This window comes from Pseudoliparis swirei, chromosome 19, assembly GCF_029220125.1.
Source record: "Pseudoliparis swirei isolate HS2019 ecotype Mariana Trench chromosome 19, NWPU_hadal_v1, whole genome shotgun sequence".
Taxonomy (NCBI): Eukaryota; Metazoa; Chordata; class Actinopteri; order Perciformes; family Liparidae; genus Pseudoliparis; species Pseudoliparis swirei.
In genome coordinates this window covers 21456205-21472838 of record NC_079406.1, presented here as the reverse complement: position 1 = coordinate 21472838, position 16634 = coordinate 21456205, and the positions used below count along the sequence as shown (strand labels likewise).

General features: G+C 43.1%; 2 protein-coding genes and 1 long non-coding RNA gene across 3 annotated transcripts; 2 read left to right on the top strand and 1 right to left on the bottom strand.

The window, feature by feature from the left end:
- Positions 1-82: 82 nt before the first annotated feature.
- On the top strand, positions 83-9175 carry slc30a9 (solute carrier family 30 member 9). Its single transcript, XM_056439828.1, has 18 exons — positions 83-174; positions 560-709; positions 801-998; positions 1197-1244; positions 1418-1517; positions 2274-2366; positions 2513-2595; positions 3254-3312; positions 3719-3786; positions 4844-5002; positions 5117-5252; positions 5329-5368; positions 5465-5536; positions 5929-6036; positions 6159-6324; positions 6724-6853; positions 7514-7627; positions 7751-9175. The coding sequence occupies exons 2-18, from the start codon at positions 601-603 to the stop codon at positions 7793-7795; spliced, it is 1728 nt and encodes a 575-aa protein (XP_056295803.1). The 5' UTR covers positions 83-174; positions 560-600; the 3' UTR covers positions 7796-9175.
- Positions 9176-10896: 1721 nt separating this feature from the next.
- Positions 10897-11702, top strand: LOC130209911 (uncharacterized). The gene is made up of 2 exons (XR_008834740.1): positions 10897-10970; positions 11062-11702. It is a non-coding gene; the product is annotated as an uncharacterized LOC130209911 (long non-coding RNA).
- A 579-nt stretch (positions 11703-12281) lies between these two features.
- grxcr1a (glutaredoxin and cysteine rich domain containing 1 a) lies at positions 12282-16214 on the bottom strand. Its single transcript, XM_056438882.1, has 4 exons — positions 15816-16214; positions 14084-14323; positions 13922-13987; positions 12282-12461 (listed from the first exon to the last, which is right to left on the bottom strand). Exons 1-4 carry the CDS (start codon positions 16212-16214, stop codon positions 12282-12284), a joined length of 885 nt encoding a protein of 294 aa, XP_056294857.1.
- Between the last annotated feature and the right edge of the window lie 420 nt (positions 16215-16634).

Here is a 16634-nt window from a genome sequence, read left to right as displayed (position 1 = left end):
CCTCGTTTGGTTTACAGAGAATAGGAACGTCAGTGAAACCGAGTACACTCTCGCGAGAAGACAGCCTACGTCACTCGTGTGTCACAGGCAGGTCGACAGCGGCGCTATTGTCAGTTTGACCATAGATTCTCAAAATGGACACAGATTATGCAGCACAAACCTCACAATAGAAAGGTAGTGACTTTTTTTTTCATGACCTAATCTAAATGTATGCCTTATTTAGTTACTTTGGGTAAATAATGTTTCACGGCACTTATTACTTACTTACGGCAGCTAACGACGTTACCCTGACGCTAGTGCTAAGCTAGTTTCTCCATATGTGTCCTCCGTAGTTAGCCAGCCGGAAAGGCAATACTTTATCAATGACAATTAGACACCAGCGTCCGCTGTGTTACATATTTTAGTTCGCTTAAAGCGGCACATACTTCACTACTCGACGAAACGTGTAACGCTTTACGGGACATGTGTTGAAGGCGATGCCTCGGCGTTAATCCGTCTGAATTGGTTTTGCTGCGTTGACAAGCTAACACGACAGTGACTGTGTGATTTGTGTGCGTAGCGAGTTCCTGCACTTCGGTACCGCGACCCGCCACAGCGAAGATGTTCCCCTACCTGGCCCACAGGCCATGGCATGTCTTCTGCAGGGTCTCCTTGCAGCACCGGGCGCCCCTGTCGCAGCGGTGCCCGAGGTTCACCCCGCTGTGCTCCGGTGAGGACTAACTCGTCGAAGTGATGGCAGACGTGACACGTTAAGGCTTTTTCTTGACCCAACTCAAGGCGTGATGCATTCTGTTGCGCAGGTTGGCAGAGTGCAGGCATGCAGAACGTGTGGTTCAGCCTTCCAGGCTGCCGTGTTGCTTCTCTCGGGCTGGGAAAGGTGCAATACTACTCTACCTCTGGCAACAGCGGCGATGGTCTCCCAAAGCCAGCATCCGGGGAGGCTCCATCAGCGGAGAGCGTCCTGTCTGCTGCTGTAAAAGCCACCCCAGCTCCATCAGGTTAATAAGTTTTACTGTTTTTAAAAATTCTGCAGAAGTTGTTTGCCTGCTCTTGGATTTGTGTACATTCATTTTCACAATGTGCCCCTGTTAGAACTTCTAAAACCGTTGTTATTGCCCTCGCACCCTAAGCACCGGGAAATACTTCTGGGATGGTGAGGAAAATTCATTATACCAATATTTTCTTTGCTCTCATAGATCCAAAACTTCAGGGGCTGACAAAAACGGAGACAATTCAAGTCAAAGGTACTGAACAATTAATGCGTGCTTCATGTGAAACAGATCTTGATGCTTTTGATTCACTTTATGTTTAAAGCATCTATAGAATGTGGCTGTGATGTGTGGCTGACACAATAATGAGAACTAATGAATGTGGATGAAAACGCTGTGTCATAGTTTCCCTCTGTTGTTATATGCAGTTCGGGCAGTCCTGAAGAAAAGGGAATATGGAGCCAAGTACACGCAGAACAACTTCATCACAGCCGTCAGAGCCATGAATGAGTTCTGCCTCAAACCAAAGTAACTCCTGATCCCCAAACTGACCGTTTCATTTATTTGATATAAATTGTGATGTTCTTTATTTTTTTATTAAAAAAACAAAATGTCATGCATTCTGATTCAATACAAATCAACAAATATTGCCTATTTTTAATATTGTTGATTATAAAACTCTAAAAATCCTATCCTATAAAAAATTTGAATATTTCCTCAGACCAAGTTAAAAAAAAAGATTTATAACAGCAAAACAAAATCAAACATTTGAAAATGTGTTTCCAGGTAATTAGACGATTCAAGTGATTTGTTTAATACCCTACTAGTATACTTTTTCATGATATTCTAATATTTAGAGATAGGATATTTGAGTTTTCTTAAGCTGTAAGCCATAATCAGCAATATTAAAAGAATAAAAGGCTTGCAATATTTCAGTTGATTTGTAATGAATCCAGAATGCATGACATTTTTGTTTTTTTAATTGCATTACAGAAAATAAAGAACTTTATCACAATATTCTAATTTTCTGAGACAGTCCTGTATATGCAACACTAAACTGTACGTTCTCATGGCGAAGCTGAATCGACGGTACTAAATGCTTCTCTGTCCACTGTTACCGTGTTCAGTGCTAGGTGAGATGCGGGCAGACAGCGTTACAAATCCCTTCTAGTTAATAAGTAAACATGCTGTTGTAATCAGCTCATATAAGATTGCCTAACGATGGTTAACTCAGATTTTCTTAAATCTTTTTTTATTTATCCCCTTTCAATTATATGTTTACAGTGATCTGGTACAGCTTCGAAAGATCAGAAGACGCAGCCCCCACGACGACACGGAGGCGTTCACTGTCTTTCTGCGATCAGACGTGGAAGCCAAGTTAGTTATACATCCTTTTACTTTAAACCACAAGAGATATTAAGAATACAACACTATGTCTTCCAAACAATTATTGTTTACTAATTTGTATTCATGTATCTTTCAACATTTGTTGACTATTGATTATTTTTCACTTTGACAATTAGAGCACTGGAGTTATGGGGAAGCCAAGAGGCTCTAACCCGAGAGAGAAGTCTCAGGAAAGAAGAGGATAACGAATACCAAGAGAGTAGGTTGTTATTTTCCGCTGGCTGGTTATTGAATCGGATTGAATGTGCAATAATACTTAATATCTTGTCTCGAAGCAAAAGTTCAACACTTTGTGAAATTCGTCTTTTCACTTTCTGTCATCATTTGATTAGAAGATCAATCCCACTTTCATATTATATATCAGCAGGTTTGCTTAACTTGGTAATAAGTCTGGAAACAACTAGCCTGAGTTCAGCACCCAAGAGTTTTTAAAAAAGTAATCATTTTTTGGAACCTTTTGACGGACTATTTCTTAGTAGTTGCTACGTGAACGGCTCAGTGAAGTCACAGCTCGTGGCCAAAGAATAGTTCTACATATAATTGAGGATTGTCTTATACTTTAGAGATTAAACAAACACGATCTAAAATCATATCACTGATGATAAGAGGTACCGGAAGGCAGATGTTGTTATTTTGAACAGAACAAGTTATTCCAGTCTTTTGCTAAGAGTATTAATGTTCTTTTCCAACGAATACGTGTTTCCCAAAATGTCAAACCATTCCTTCAATGTTAAATTGAGCCCAATTCTGACATCTTGTGAATCTTTGTCCAGATTACCTGACTATTTCCCAGCTGTTACTAATTCTTTGGTCTGTTTGACACCTTGTTTTATTTGTATCTCTTCTTTGTTTACCAGATATTTTTCAGAATAAACAGTTGTTGAAGGAATACAAAGACTTTTGGGGAAACACTAAGGTGAGCAGTTTTATGTTTGCCTGCTATTTAGTTTGATTATATGATCAGTATACGATCCTCGTTATGTTTTATATGTGAAAGAGAAAGTAATGTGGACATTAGTGTATTTCTATGACCTTTGTCTCTGTTACAGAGGTCACTGCGTCTATGTGTTAGTGTCATCATGAAGTCGCCCCCCTTTAGTGTACTGTGATGTTATTTTAATGGCCATACTGTTCTACACCGCTCTGGTATGTCACAGTATAGTCCGTACTTTGATGGGTTGTTTTCCCAGCGTTTTCCCACAGTATTTTTTATGAAATAACATCAACTGTATCATTTTCAAAAGCTGTACATTTCCAATCATGTGTTTTGCTAAATGAGCGATTGTGAAAATGTCCCTTTGTTTTTTCCTTCGTCCACAAAGCCTCGATCAGGTCTGAGGGCAATATTCCTAGAGGGGTCAGGGAAGGTGGTGATGGTCGCTATTTGCATGTAAGTTTTGATTGTCTCGCCCTTGTTTCTGACTGCTGCTTGGTTTTGTTGTGATGTTGTTCTGTCCTCGATAAGGACGCCACGGTGAGGGAATTCTCCCACCGATTCATTAACTCGGGGAAAATGCCGTTTGCAAAATCCTCCATCATTGTTGCCGGGCAACTCTCCTTCCTCTCGTCACTTGATGAGTGAAATTTGTCTCTTGTGACTTAGTATTTTACAAGTTAGAGTATTTTTTAATTTGATAAATATAGATTCTGATGCACGAAAAAAAAAATCACTATCTGTATTATTTGTATCTTTGGGTGTGATCATTCTTTCTTTTTTTTATGACTGGCACGGTGAGCAACTTGTAGGCAGTGTATTCCTGAACACTAACACTCAAGGACTGTACTAAGGTGTAGCACACACAATGGGAGGTGATGGAGTAGAGGGGAAACGCAAGTCTGCTCTCAAAAGGGTTTTACTATGTTCAGTTTGTTGGAAGAACGTGTGACTGTCACATTTGGGGAAATGAACAAAAATACTGTCTCCATCTGTACAGTAGATCTAGTTTCACTTGAGCTCTTTTGTTCTAAAATAGACCACACATGCCGACATTTTGGCACTTAATAGTAAAGATGTAGAAATCTGAATTGGGACCTTGTCTCGCATGTCCCGAGGCCAATTAGATTAGGATGATTGTGTTAGAGGACATGTGCAGTCACATGAACAATAAGGTGTTTCCTTCCCTTAGTTTGGACTCATGGGACTCAAAAAGTTAAGCCCAAAGTATAAGTTAAAGTGTAGATCCTGTGATCGATCGGGAGCATTCAGTTTTTAAAATAAAATAAAAATTGTATAGATTTGGTTTTCATTGTTTCATTTATTGTGCTGTTTTCTCTGTTTTAATTTCACCATAGTTTGTCTCGCTTCTGTTATTTATTTTCTTTGTCTGTCAATGCACGTTTAAAATATATTTTAAAATTGCTTTCAAATTTGAGTTGTTATTATTATTATTACAGAAGGTTTTATTGCTGTTTGAGTGCTTGATCTACTTGTTTTTCTTTTTCCTCAGCAATGGGTTGAATTTCTTCTTCAAGCTCCTGGCGTGGGTCTACACTGGATCGTCGAGCATGTTCTCAGAGGCCATCCACTCTCTGGCCGACACCTGCAACCAGGCTCTCCTCGCCCTGGGAATCAGCCAGTCTGTCCGCAACCCGGACGCTGGCCACCCGTAAGCACCACCGTGACGTTTCAACGCCAGCTAAACAACGGTGGCTTAAATGTTGTCGTAAGGTGTAAACTAGTCCTGGGTTTGTTAAAATGGCTGTTCCTTGGTCTTGTCCAGGTATGGCTTCACCAACATGCGCTACATCGCCTCCCTCATCAGTGGAGTGGGCATTTTCATGATGGGAGCAGGTCTCTCCTGGTACCATGGCATCATGGGATTGCTGCACCCAGAGCCCATGGAATCTTTGTTATGGGTAAGAGTCTGTGACGTCAGATGCGTGCATGTGTGTGTGTGATAAAGATCCACCACGTCATGTTTCTGTGTTCCAGGCTTACTTTATTTTGGCGGGCTCGCTGGTGTCTGAAGGAGGTAATGAAGGGTTCGCGTTAGCTCCAGGTCTTTGATGGCATTTTGACATAGAGTTTGTACTGAGACATCTCCTTGTATTTTTCTTTCTTTTTTCAGCCACGTTACTCGTAGCTGTCAATGAGATAAAGAGGAGCGCCCAACTACATGGAGTGTCTTTTTATGAATATGGTATGTACAACTGAAATATGTATGTTATTAATTGATAATGCACCTGGAATTACAGGCACACAATAGATGTCTACATTAAATGCAATACAATTAGTGTTCAGACAATCAGGAAGATTGATCCTGGTCTCAGGACTAAGTTCAGTTTAATTTAGATCAATCTGGTTTAGATCGATCTTGGTTTAATCTAACTCTGGAGTTAAATTAAACCAGGTGTTTTCTGTCATTGCACACAGTCATTCAGGCCAAGTCTATTTAGGAAATGAGATCAGTCAAAGTGCTTATCTGACAGCCAATGCAAATGTCATGAAGATAAATCCCGAATTGGTGTAATGCTGCTTGAAGATTCAGGTGTTAACAGGGTCTTGTGTGTGTGTGTGTGTGTGTGTGTGCAGTAATGCAGAGTCGAGACCCCAGTACTAACGTCGTGCTGCTGGAGGACACAGCTGCTGTGTTTGGAGTCATCATAGCTGCGAGCTGCATGGGGCTCACCTCGCTCACAGGTAAACACAGAGGCACGGACACATTGTTGGATTATCGGAGGCATTCAGTTTGAATCTATTCGATTGTCCAAGTCTGTGATGTCAATGCGTGCAGTGATCCAGATGCTCTCTCGTCGTCCCAGGTAACCCTTGCTACGACAGCCTGGGCTCTCTCGGCGTGGGCACGCTGCTGGGCGTCGTCTCGACCTTCCTCATCTACACCAACACAGAGGCTCTGCTGGGCCGCTCCATCCAGCCGGATCGCGTTCAGAAGATCACCGAGTTCCTGGAGAACGACCCTGCAGTGAGGTCAGCTCATGAACAGGCACACACGCCCATGGCTGTGAAACACAAACCGGGTCCTAATGTCGAGTCTGGAATCAATCGTAGTAATCCAAAATAATCCCAACAGTGACTCCATAGTTCTACTGATGTTGATGGACCATCCGGTATTTACTGGTCTTTACATGCCATTGTCTTTAGAGCCACGGTGCCTCAGTCACAACACGAACACACTTTGCCTTCTGACATCACATCGTGGCCTTTTAACCAGTTTCCATGTCACTCGCATTGCATTATGAACGCATTGTGTCGTCTCGGAAATCCACTGAAGTATCAAATGACGTTTATTTGTTCTTTGACTTAGTTAAAGTATGATTTTTCTACTTGTCTAACCTGAAGATAAGTATATTTATTTATTTTGAGCAGAGCCATCCACGACGTGAAGGCCACTGATCTGGGACTGAGCAAAGTGCGCTTCAAGGCTGAAGTTGACTTCGATGGCCGAGTGGTGACACGGTCTTACCTGGAAAAACTAGACATTGACCAAATCCTCAGTGTAAGTTGTTTTCACTGGCTTTGGTGTTAATATTTAGTTTTGCATGTGGTCTTTAAAACGGCAGCCTTCTTCTTTAATATTGCTCCTTCAAATTTGGATCTCCGCAATAAATGTCTTTTGAACTATGTTATGAAGCCTTATGCTGCGGTCACACCGAGACGCTTCACGCTTTACTCGCCCGACAACTTGTGGTTTATTTGCTCCGCAGCTTAAAGGTGCGTTCGCACCAAAAGCAAAGCGATTTTTCGCGTCGCCCAAAACGCGTGAGTTTACTCGCTCGACCGTTCACCGTGTTCTCACCATGAGCGTCGAGACGCTCCGCGAGGGGCGGGGCTTATCTCTGTGTCTCGTCTCCGTAAAGACCGTTATCATGTCCTTCATCCACCAGAATAACTAACCACTAGTTCTGCTTTATACTTGTTGTGGACATCCCACACACATCGGAACCCAGTGAACCCAGTAACTTTTAATAACAGAAGCTGATCCTCATCAGGATTGTTCACTGAGGAACATTGTGTGCAACAGGAATCTGGGAGAACCGGAATTTGATTTCATGAAATTGTCACCCCAAAAATATCTGATATTTGGTTGGTCTTCTGCTTTCATTTATATTTCATCTTCACTCACTCAAGTCAAATGTTTGCTTTTGTGTGTCCGCAGGAAATTCAGCTGGTGAAGACCCCCGAGGAGCTGGAGAGCTTCATGCTGAAACACGGGGAGAACATCATCGACACTCTGGGGGTCGAGGTGGACCGCTTGGAGAAAGAACTCAAGGTTCTTGAACACTAAACTTGACCGTTTTGACCACTTCAGGATGGTGTTGACGTGTGTATTGACTGTGACGTCTCTGCACAGCAAAGGCAGATTGGTGTGTCACCGTGTTTTGTTCCTCTGCAGCAAAGTAACCCGGAGGTCCGTCATGTAGACTTGGAGATCCTATAGTGGCCCACGGGTCTCCGCTGAGGGAACGTCCTGCAAAGAGAAGACGGAAGGAGCGCCTCGCCTGCCTCTGCTACCAGTCTCCCCACCTGACCCCCCCCCCCCCCCCCCCACAAAAGAAACCTCCGCCTCTGCACAACTCCTCAAGTCTTACTGTAGAACGGGCCACAACCGTAGCGGAGGACAGTGTTCGGGCAATGATCCGGGATCTTTTGTTTGAACTGCAGTTAGCCGACAATTCGACCCGCCAGAGATCCACTTTCACATTCAAGAGAGTTTCTCACTGAAGACTCACGACTGTCATTAGCCGCCTGAATCTGTAAGAGAAATGTCAATCTCTGGTCACAGTTTAGTCTTCCGGTCATTTTGAACTCACATTCCTGCATGAATGTGTTTTGGGTCCGGCTGTTCCAAAAACAAAATGCCCAAAGAGGACCAGTACCATTTACTAGACATGTACTTTAACGTGATGCTTTCCTCATCTAGTACGAAGGAACCCGGAGCGCGACATATTCAAACCAGATTGGACTTCTAGAGAAAGTAGATGTTTTGTTGTTCTTCTTTTAATGTATAAACTGAGGAGCCGCTGCGAGGGCCTCTTTTATACCACAGCTTGTGATGAATATATTTAATTTTTTATTGCAGGGTTAAAAAAGCGAAATAAATTAAAAAATATTATTCAGACTTTATTTGATTTGTATGCTGGAGTTGAAGAGTGAACGAAGGTTGAATACAGTTATCCAACATGTGCTTATGCAAAAAATAGATAATAGACAAGGGGGGGGGGGTTGTCATTTAAAATCAGTATATCCCCGCGATATTATGAAGATAACTTTAAAGTCTAACTAACGAGTGTAATAAATAACCATGTTGCTCTTTATGCAAAGTGGCATCCCAATCTTTCTCTCTGGCGGCTTCACACTTTGAAACGTTGATGTTCTCCAGATGTAGTAACTTTGTCTCGTGAGGTTTTGGCAGCTGATCAGCAGGCGACCGGTGATCCAAAGAGGGAGTGCCCGATGTAAATAAGTGGTCCATGATGGCGAGTGGACCCGCCCAAGTCTCAACGAGGTTTTTAAGCATTTCGGATGTCGGCCTGTACAGTCTGTGTAACGAATGATCAAGTGAATCCTCTCCTGCTGTATATTCGGTGTCTGCGCCTCTTGGTTTTCATTCTGCATTTCCTTCAGTGAGCCACAGCCTGCTAATCCTGCTACTCTGCTTCAGGAGGAGGGGGTGGAGTCATTTGGGAGGTTGGGTATATATTTGTGACGGTGTTAATAATGTAATACTATTTCCCACCGTCGGTTGTAACGATGTTGCCGCTGCTGAAGGAGTTGGAATACATTTGAAAATAATTTATTAAATATTTTTTCTTTCCTCTTCTGTCTCGTGGTCGTATTTCATGTCAACACTGCTTCATGTGTAGTGTGTGAGAGCAACGTTACAACGTTACGCAGGACGGCGTCTCTCCACGGGGCTTCAGGACCAGAATGACTCGGACCCGTTGAAGACCTGAACGCATCAGGACCAGAATGACTCGGACCCGTTGAAGACCTGAACGCATCAGGACCAGAATGACTCGGACCCGTTGAAGACCTGAACGCATCAGGACCAGAATGACTCGGACCCGTTGAAGACCTGAACGCATCAGGACCAGAATGACTGATCCTTTGAAGACCTGAACGCATCAGCACCGTTACCCCAAAGAATGACTCAGACCCGTTGAATACCTGAACGCACCAGCACCGTTACCCCAAAGAATGACTCAGACCCGTCGAAGACCTGAACGCATCAGGACCGTAACCCCCCCCCCCCCCCCCCTTTCTTCTTGATTTATCGGCCCGTTTCCTGTTTGATGCTCAGATGGTTGAGTGGAATGTAAACCCAAGTCCATTAGATGGTGCAGTTGTGTAGATAAGAGAGGGGAGGAGAGAAGGAGGAAAGGAGGGGGGCACTAGCCTGTATGCTGACGTCAATAACAACATCATTTCCAACCCGTCTGCGCATTGACCGGCCGTTCAAAACATTACGCACGGCGTCGCGGCTGGACCCGCGCGAGACGACTCGACTGAAATCATATCTCGCGGAGCCCGGAGAGCGAAGACAATGCGGACAGACGCCATTGCAGGTTTTTAGACCATTGAACGTTGTCTTGACATTTGTGGGTGTTGCGCGCATATCGGTGTCATGTCTCATCGTAACATTCCCAAGTCACAATGGTGCCAGAGCCGCTGCCCATCTTGTCTCCTTTCATGTCTCCCCTCGCCAGAGAAGGGACGGGTCGCTCGTGCACGTTGATTAAACAGAAAGAATAATAATAAGATCCTCGGGCTGATTTGTCTTATTATTATTATGATGTGTGTTTCTTTACACATGCTTTGTGAGACGCGTCTGGAGATCACCATACACACATCTTCGATCCTCCCGCAGCCTGAATTCTCGCTGCACGTTACAGTCACTTCTAGTATCATCCATTGGTTTTTTTAAGGGCGAATGTAAAGCAAATGTGGATTTTTTTTTTGGTGGTAATATTCGATGCATCCTGTGTAATATGTTTAGTCTCCGGCAGCCCACAGAAGGGGGCGCAGTAAACCTGCACAGTTGGGGTCTCTGATGTGCATGCCCCCCTCCCCCTCCCTCCTCCTTCATCACCACAAGCCTGCGGTTATAAAAAACCAAACCCCATGACTAGTCGGTGCGGATTTGAATTTTAATAAATAGATTTTTGTGCAGGGATGTGATCCTCTCCCGTGCAGAAAACACATCAACCCTTTCTTCTTCGTCTTCTTCTTTACGCTTTACGATGCGTATTTGTTTGTTTCCCTCTTTTCCTTTTTTTTCCTTCTCCTAAATAATCGATGTTGTTGCTGTTTCAATCACAGGTGCAGGAGCTTCTAGAACGAGCCAGGTAGTTTTTGATGGCAGCAAAGGTCTTCATGGCGGGTGATCATCATCTTCTTCTTCTTCATCATCACCACCACCACCACCACCACACTGCTCTACGCTTTTAGCCTCTTTACAGTGCTGCCTTGTCTACTCATGTTCAAGCAGCATTGTACAGGGCTATGACAGCATAGAGAGCTGAGCTGCACGAGCGCGACATTTCTCTGACCCTTTGGACGGGAGCCAACGGATGACATCATCCGTTAAAAACACTGATTGGCGAGGATTGCGCGTGAGGATTCTTTTAAATCTAGTCGTGTGTCTTGATTTTCACGCTGATGTCGTCAGAAACTGTGATGCATTTTTTTCTTTTCTTTTTTAAGGTTGAAGAAAACTGGAGCACATAGAGTTCTCTTTGGGCTGAATTATTCAGCGTAAACCTAAATCCCTTCGCAGCAATATATTATTCAACCAATTAGTCGCATTGCATGCTGCTTCTGGAGCATCTGTACCCTGAGCTAAGCAGACCCATTTCCATATCAACATCTTTGAAAACCTATGCTGCGGTTCTCAAGCTATTTCCAGAAGCGAGACTCCATAACCATCAGGACAAAAAAAAAAGTCATTTTGGTGAAAGAGAATAAAACGATTTTCAGGAGAGGGCAAACACTGGGGTTTCTTCTGAAAAGGTTGTATGGGCAGCATGAGTGTACTGACCTACTGCAACCAACGAGGATTTTCATCATCGATTAATCGCTCGGTCTATAAAATATCAGAAAAAACAATCACCAAATTCCTTACAATTACAAAGTGCTCCAAATGTGACATCTTCAAGAGTTGGAGATATTCCGTGAACGAGAGACAAAGAAAATCAGCAACACGGGATTATATTTCCTTGAAAAATTACGTCAACGATTAATCTATTATCAGAATAGTTGCTAATAATTTGTTTCATTCCACTTATTGTTTCAGCTCGTATGTAGCAACAGACTAATGTGATGTCTATAAAAAAGGTTTAAATGTGTTTGTATTCGCTTGATTCATTTGTTTTAAAATGTGTCTTGTTCATTCTTTCCAATAAACAACTCATGAGGTGCCAGTTTATTAAAACCAATCTTATATTTTTTAAGTTTTAAGTGAGCTTTGAATGATGAGTAAAGGTCACGTTTCATGCCCTCCACCTGCTGCAAACTGAGCCCTTTTACTTTCCCTCTCTCGTCCTCCTTAACTGGGTCTGATATGGGATTAGTAAGGAGAGCATTGTTCATGAAGGAGCCTCCTCACTGAATAACAATCTTAAACTCACCTCAAGTGAAACTAGTTCACGGTTACCTATAGCGACCAGGCGTGTTTACAGAAACCTAGCAATGAGAATTTTGCAATGAGCTCATAAACAAATGAACACAATTCTTGTCTTGAGAGATTTACCAGACCAACAATACCAGATCCACAAATTCACAGATTTTTTTATTACAAATTCTTTTTTTTGCTGTACTAACAATGGCCATGGAGGAAGAGTCCTGCTGTGTTTCACTTCACTGCCTGCGTTACAGTCCAGTTGAAGGTCCCGCGTACAGGATGCTGGGTCAGGCACGTAACATCCTCAGTGGCTGCAGCTCGCACAGGGCTGCAGGCCGTTCTCATTACACGAGGTGCACTTGAGGGCTTTGAAGGAGTCCGTGAAGCAGTTGCGGAACACGGACATCTTGCTGCCATGGCACATTGGGCACGGGATGAAGGCATAGCCCCCGCAGGTCTGGCACGTCTGGGGCTGCTGTACTCTCTAGATGCAGAGACGGATACATATTTACAGTCCAGATGAGATAGCCAACATTAAATACCCGCACCTAAAATATCCACATTCCTTTTGGAAAACAAGGCTGGTTTGCCTTTCTTCCTAAATCCCACATATTTTGGAGATACAACATATTAAATGAGCTTCATCTGGAACACATTGCTGACTTCATGATGAATCTGATATTTTGGTAAATACTCTTTTTTTTTGGGCTTTGTGGTTTAGATGTACGCGTTAATTCCGGGTTGTAAATCTGAAGAGACAATATTGGGAATTTCAGAGACCGGAGAGTTCTCCAACTTGGTTCCAAAGCAGTACAGCAGACGGCTGTGGAGGCACCATTGCTGCTGATCCTATTTGAAAAGGATCAATCTTATTATCTAACTACCGGCACAAAAGTGTATTTCCCAAAACCTGGAACTATACCTCTAATCACAACTTCCTTTCCAAAAACTCTGCCGATGTAAACACACAATAAAGCTACATTGCAGCCCAGTTCTGGACTGATTAGTGTATGCATGACCTTTAAGAGCTGCATGTCTTTTTTAAATAGCCCGCAGTGACTGGAATGCATAACTTAAATGACACAACACTGCGTTGTGTTTGCTTATGAAGACTCTCGTTGGGTCCAAATGACACCCGAGGCCGGAGGAAAGGCCATGCAGTGCGTGTGTGACAGATGTGGCGGCAGCTCAGTGAGAAACAGAAATACTTTTCAGCATCTCGGTTTGTTCCGCCGAGCGCGTTGCCGTGTTCGGACAAATGTGTTGGAGGCAGAATCAATAACAGGCCCTCCATTATTGATGGCCGCTTATTGATGGGCCTGCATCTTTTACATTGCAGTTTGCTCATGTTTCTTTCATGACACAGGCTGGTGAGGGGAAATGGCTGCTCCTGTTGGCATCTCATCTCAGTGACATTTGGGAAACATTTATGAAGTTAACGTATGTTTCAACAAGCAAGGGAAGTACGCCATCAGTTAAACACCTCGTCTCAAATCACGTGGTCGACTCAACAGGATTCCTAGGTGAATCATCGGTTTTACCGCCATCTATTATTTATTACCTTCGCATTGAAAATGCAGAAGGTTATGTTTTAATCGCCGTGTATTTATTTATTTATTTGTATGCGTGTTACTCGCATAACTCAAAAAGTATTAAACCGAATCGCATGCAATTTGGTGGGATGATTGGTTATTATCGGGGGACCATTTGATTAGATTTTGGGATCGATCGGGTCAAAGGTCAAGGTCAAGGTCATGAAAAGGTCAAAATCTTCTTTTTATCACGCGGTCAATTTCTATCCAATTGGCATGCAACTAATGCCAAAATGTTCACAATTCAATGCCCAATCTTGTGATATGCGGAGGTATGCACTCTACCGAGTGACCGTTCTAGTTTTCAATGCAAACACTGTGAAAACACTGTGAAAACACTGTGAAAACAAACCTCTATTTTTGTCAGAAGATCTTGGAGCTCTCCTGATTCATTCATGCCGAGTATTTTCTCAGCACCCTGAAAAACACAATTCAATATTTAATGAGCTCAGTGTGTGAATGTACAAGATATTGGCCTCAGAGGCCTTTCACAGCAGTAAGAATCAGCGCTGACCCCGAGGTAGTGTCCGTCGATGAACACTACCGGTAGCGAGGGAGGTTTTCCCACTCGTTTGCACCGCTCCTCCAACTCCTTCCCGTACTCGCTGTCCAGGGCGATGTTCCTCTCCACAAACTTTACCCTGTGGTTCTGGAAGATCTTCCAGACCAGCTGGCAGCGCTCAAACGTCGTCCTCACCACACGGAAACTCGTAGTGTAGATCACTATTCGGCCAAATTCAAGCGATAACTTCATCTAAGAGGAAGAGAAAATCCTTAATGCAGTTACAAGGTTCTCGCTTTTATTCCAAAAGATCACATTTACGATGCAGAGATGAAACCATGCCTCCCAGCTGAAAGTAAAATATATAATGTACTTGAGATAGCTGCTTAATTTTATATTAGGATATTTCCACTCTTCAAGATTTATTTAATCTGGAAGCTTTTCTAATTGTGAACTCTTTAAAACAAACTGTTTTGCTCTTTTGTTGAAAATGCCAAACTCCTTTTCTTGAAAAAAATTTCATGATCCTAGGCTCTTCTTCTTAAAGTTTAAAGTAACATTTAAAACAAAAATATACACATTTTAATTTAAAAAATGGTTTTCAAAAAGAAGATTTCTCTCGTATTCTGTTCTGAAAGCAGCCCTGTTACAATAAACAACAGTTGGGATCTTAAAATGCTTCAAATCCTTAAGAAAAGGCTTTGTGCATTAATATGATGTACAGTCTGTCAAGGTGAAGCCAGGATTTCACCAAAGGAGATCCTTAGTATGGAAACTAATCCCCTCCTCGGCCTTGTGTTTGGAGGTTATCATTTATAATTCCTTCATACAAGGTGGATCATTAGAAAGTGTTATTACCACTTTACAAGTTATGTATTATCTGTATCACTTTTTAAAAAATGATATCATAGATTTTTATACTTTTAAGGGTGCTCATCCTCCCCTCCCGACAGCTTTTGGTTACTATTTATTTCAACAGAGTTTGGAAGTCAATTTACTGTAAAGACACTTGGAATTGAAGCTGTGGGTTGTACATCAACATCAACAAGTTATGTTTTTAATGAATGCTATTGCAGGCCAAAGTAAAGATGTTGTTGCAAAGTCTGCAACAACACACAATACCTACTATATTATTTTAATAAATAAAGCTAAAAGTTCATTCTGATGGCACAACCGAATCAAACAAGTGAGTCAAAATCAATCAAACCTTAAAGAAGTTAAAGCATGCTGTCAAACATCATTGGTAACAATGTAATGTGTGCTTAATCTTTTCTACATTGATAACACATGCAAAAACACCAGAACGTTCCTTTAGGATAAAATCGACGACAATCATTTAAATGGGGAGCTTTAACAAGTCTATGGTGATCAAGTCCGCTGTTCACCAAATCCCACTCAGCGTATGACCCTCAATATGTCCCTCGACATCATCGTCAGCACACGAGCCAAAGAGAAACCTCAGAACATAAAAACACGTCTTCCTGCAGGATACTAGAAAGTGCCTTGAATTCATTAACCTGATTAGTTTCTCTTGAAACACGTAACGAAATGCACCATTAATCTTTAATTGGTCTGTGACCTTGTCCTCTATTGTCAGCTTGTTTCCCAGTCTTACACCTTCGAGTAGCTCCTACCTGTAACTAGACTTGAGGACGGAGACAACACTGATGGGAACTGGTGGTGTTATATTTGAGATTGGCTCAAACAATAAGATAAAACTATAGGCTCCGTCCGATGTACTTACACAGTTGGAATTGGGAAGGTTTTCAAACAGCGTCTGACCTGCGCTGACTTTGTGCACGACCCCTCTCACGGTCCCATTTTTACTGAGTATGTTGACCCTCTTGGTGGTGAACATCCAGTCCTTGGTGGCCCCCGCGTACATGAGCAGGTCATCCGGCTCACGCCCGCTGTCGTCCAGCTCGGAGCCCAGGCATCCGTACAGTGGTCCTTCCCCACTCGTCGAGGGGGTGCTGGCCCGTTCTGCGTCAGAGCTGCTGGTGCAGTCTGAATCCAGGGAGTCTGAAGGCCCCTCAGTCTTGAACATCTCCTTCAGCACCCGGCCGCTGTTCCCCGAAGCCACGCGGAACCTCACCCGCTTCTGTGGCTTCTCCTGGCCAGCCGTCAGCATCGTCCCCTCCATTGCAGACCCTCGGCCACATCACATGGTCCACGACGCCGCTGTGTCGCTCCTCTCTTGTCATTCGGAGGGAGACGCGCGGCTAAGACACACTGGTGTGTCCCCCATGGATTACTACCACGTTTAATCCTCGCTGTTTGAACACGTCTAAAACGACTGAGTAAGCTGCCTTACGGTTAGACTCACACTGCCAATAAATAATACATGCATCTCTGCCATGGCAACCGAGCAAGCTTATCGCAAGTAAAATGATAGTTGTCTTTTAATTATTCATGACAGTTTACACAGTTTTCACCAAAGCTTTGACAGAAGACTTTTCTTGGCCCGACGTTGTGCGCTTTAATCAAACAAACAAACATGTCTCCCTCTTGGGATCAGATGGCAGCCGACACTGAGAGGCAACCACTGTGACGTGGTTCACTA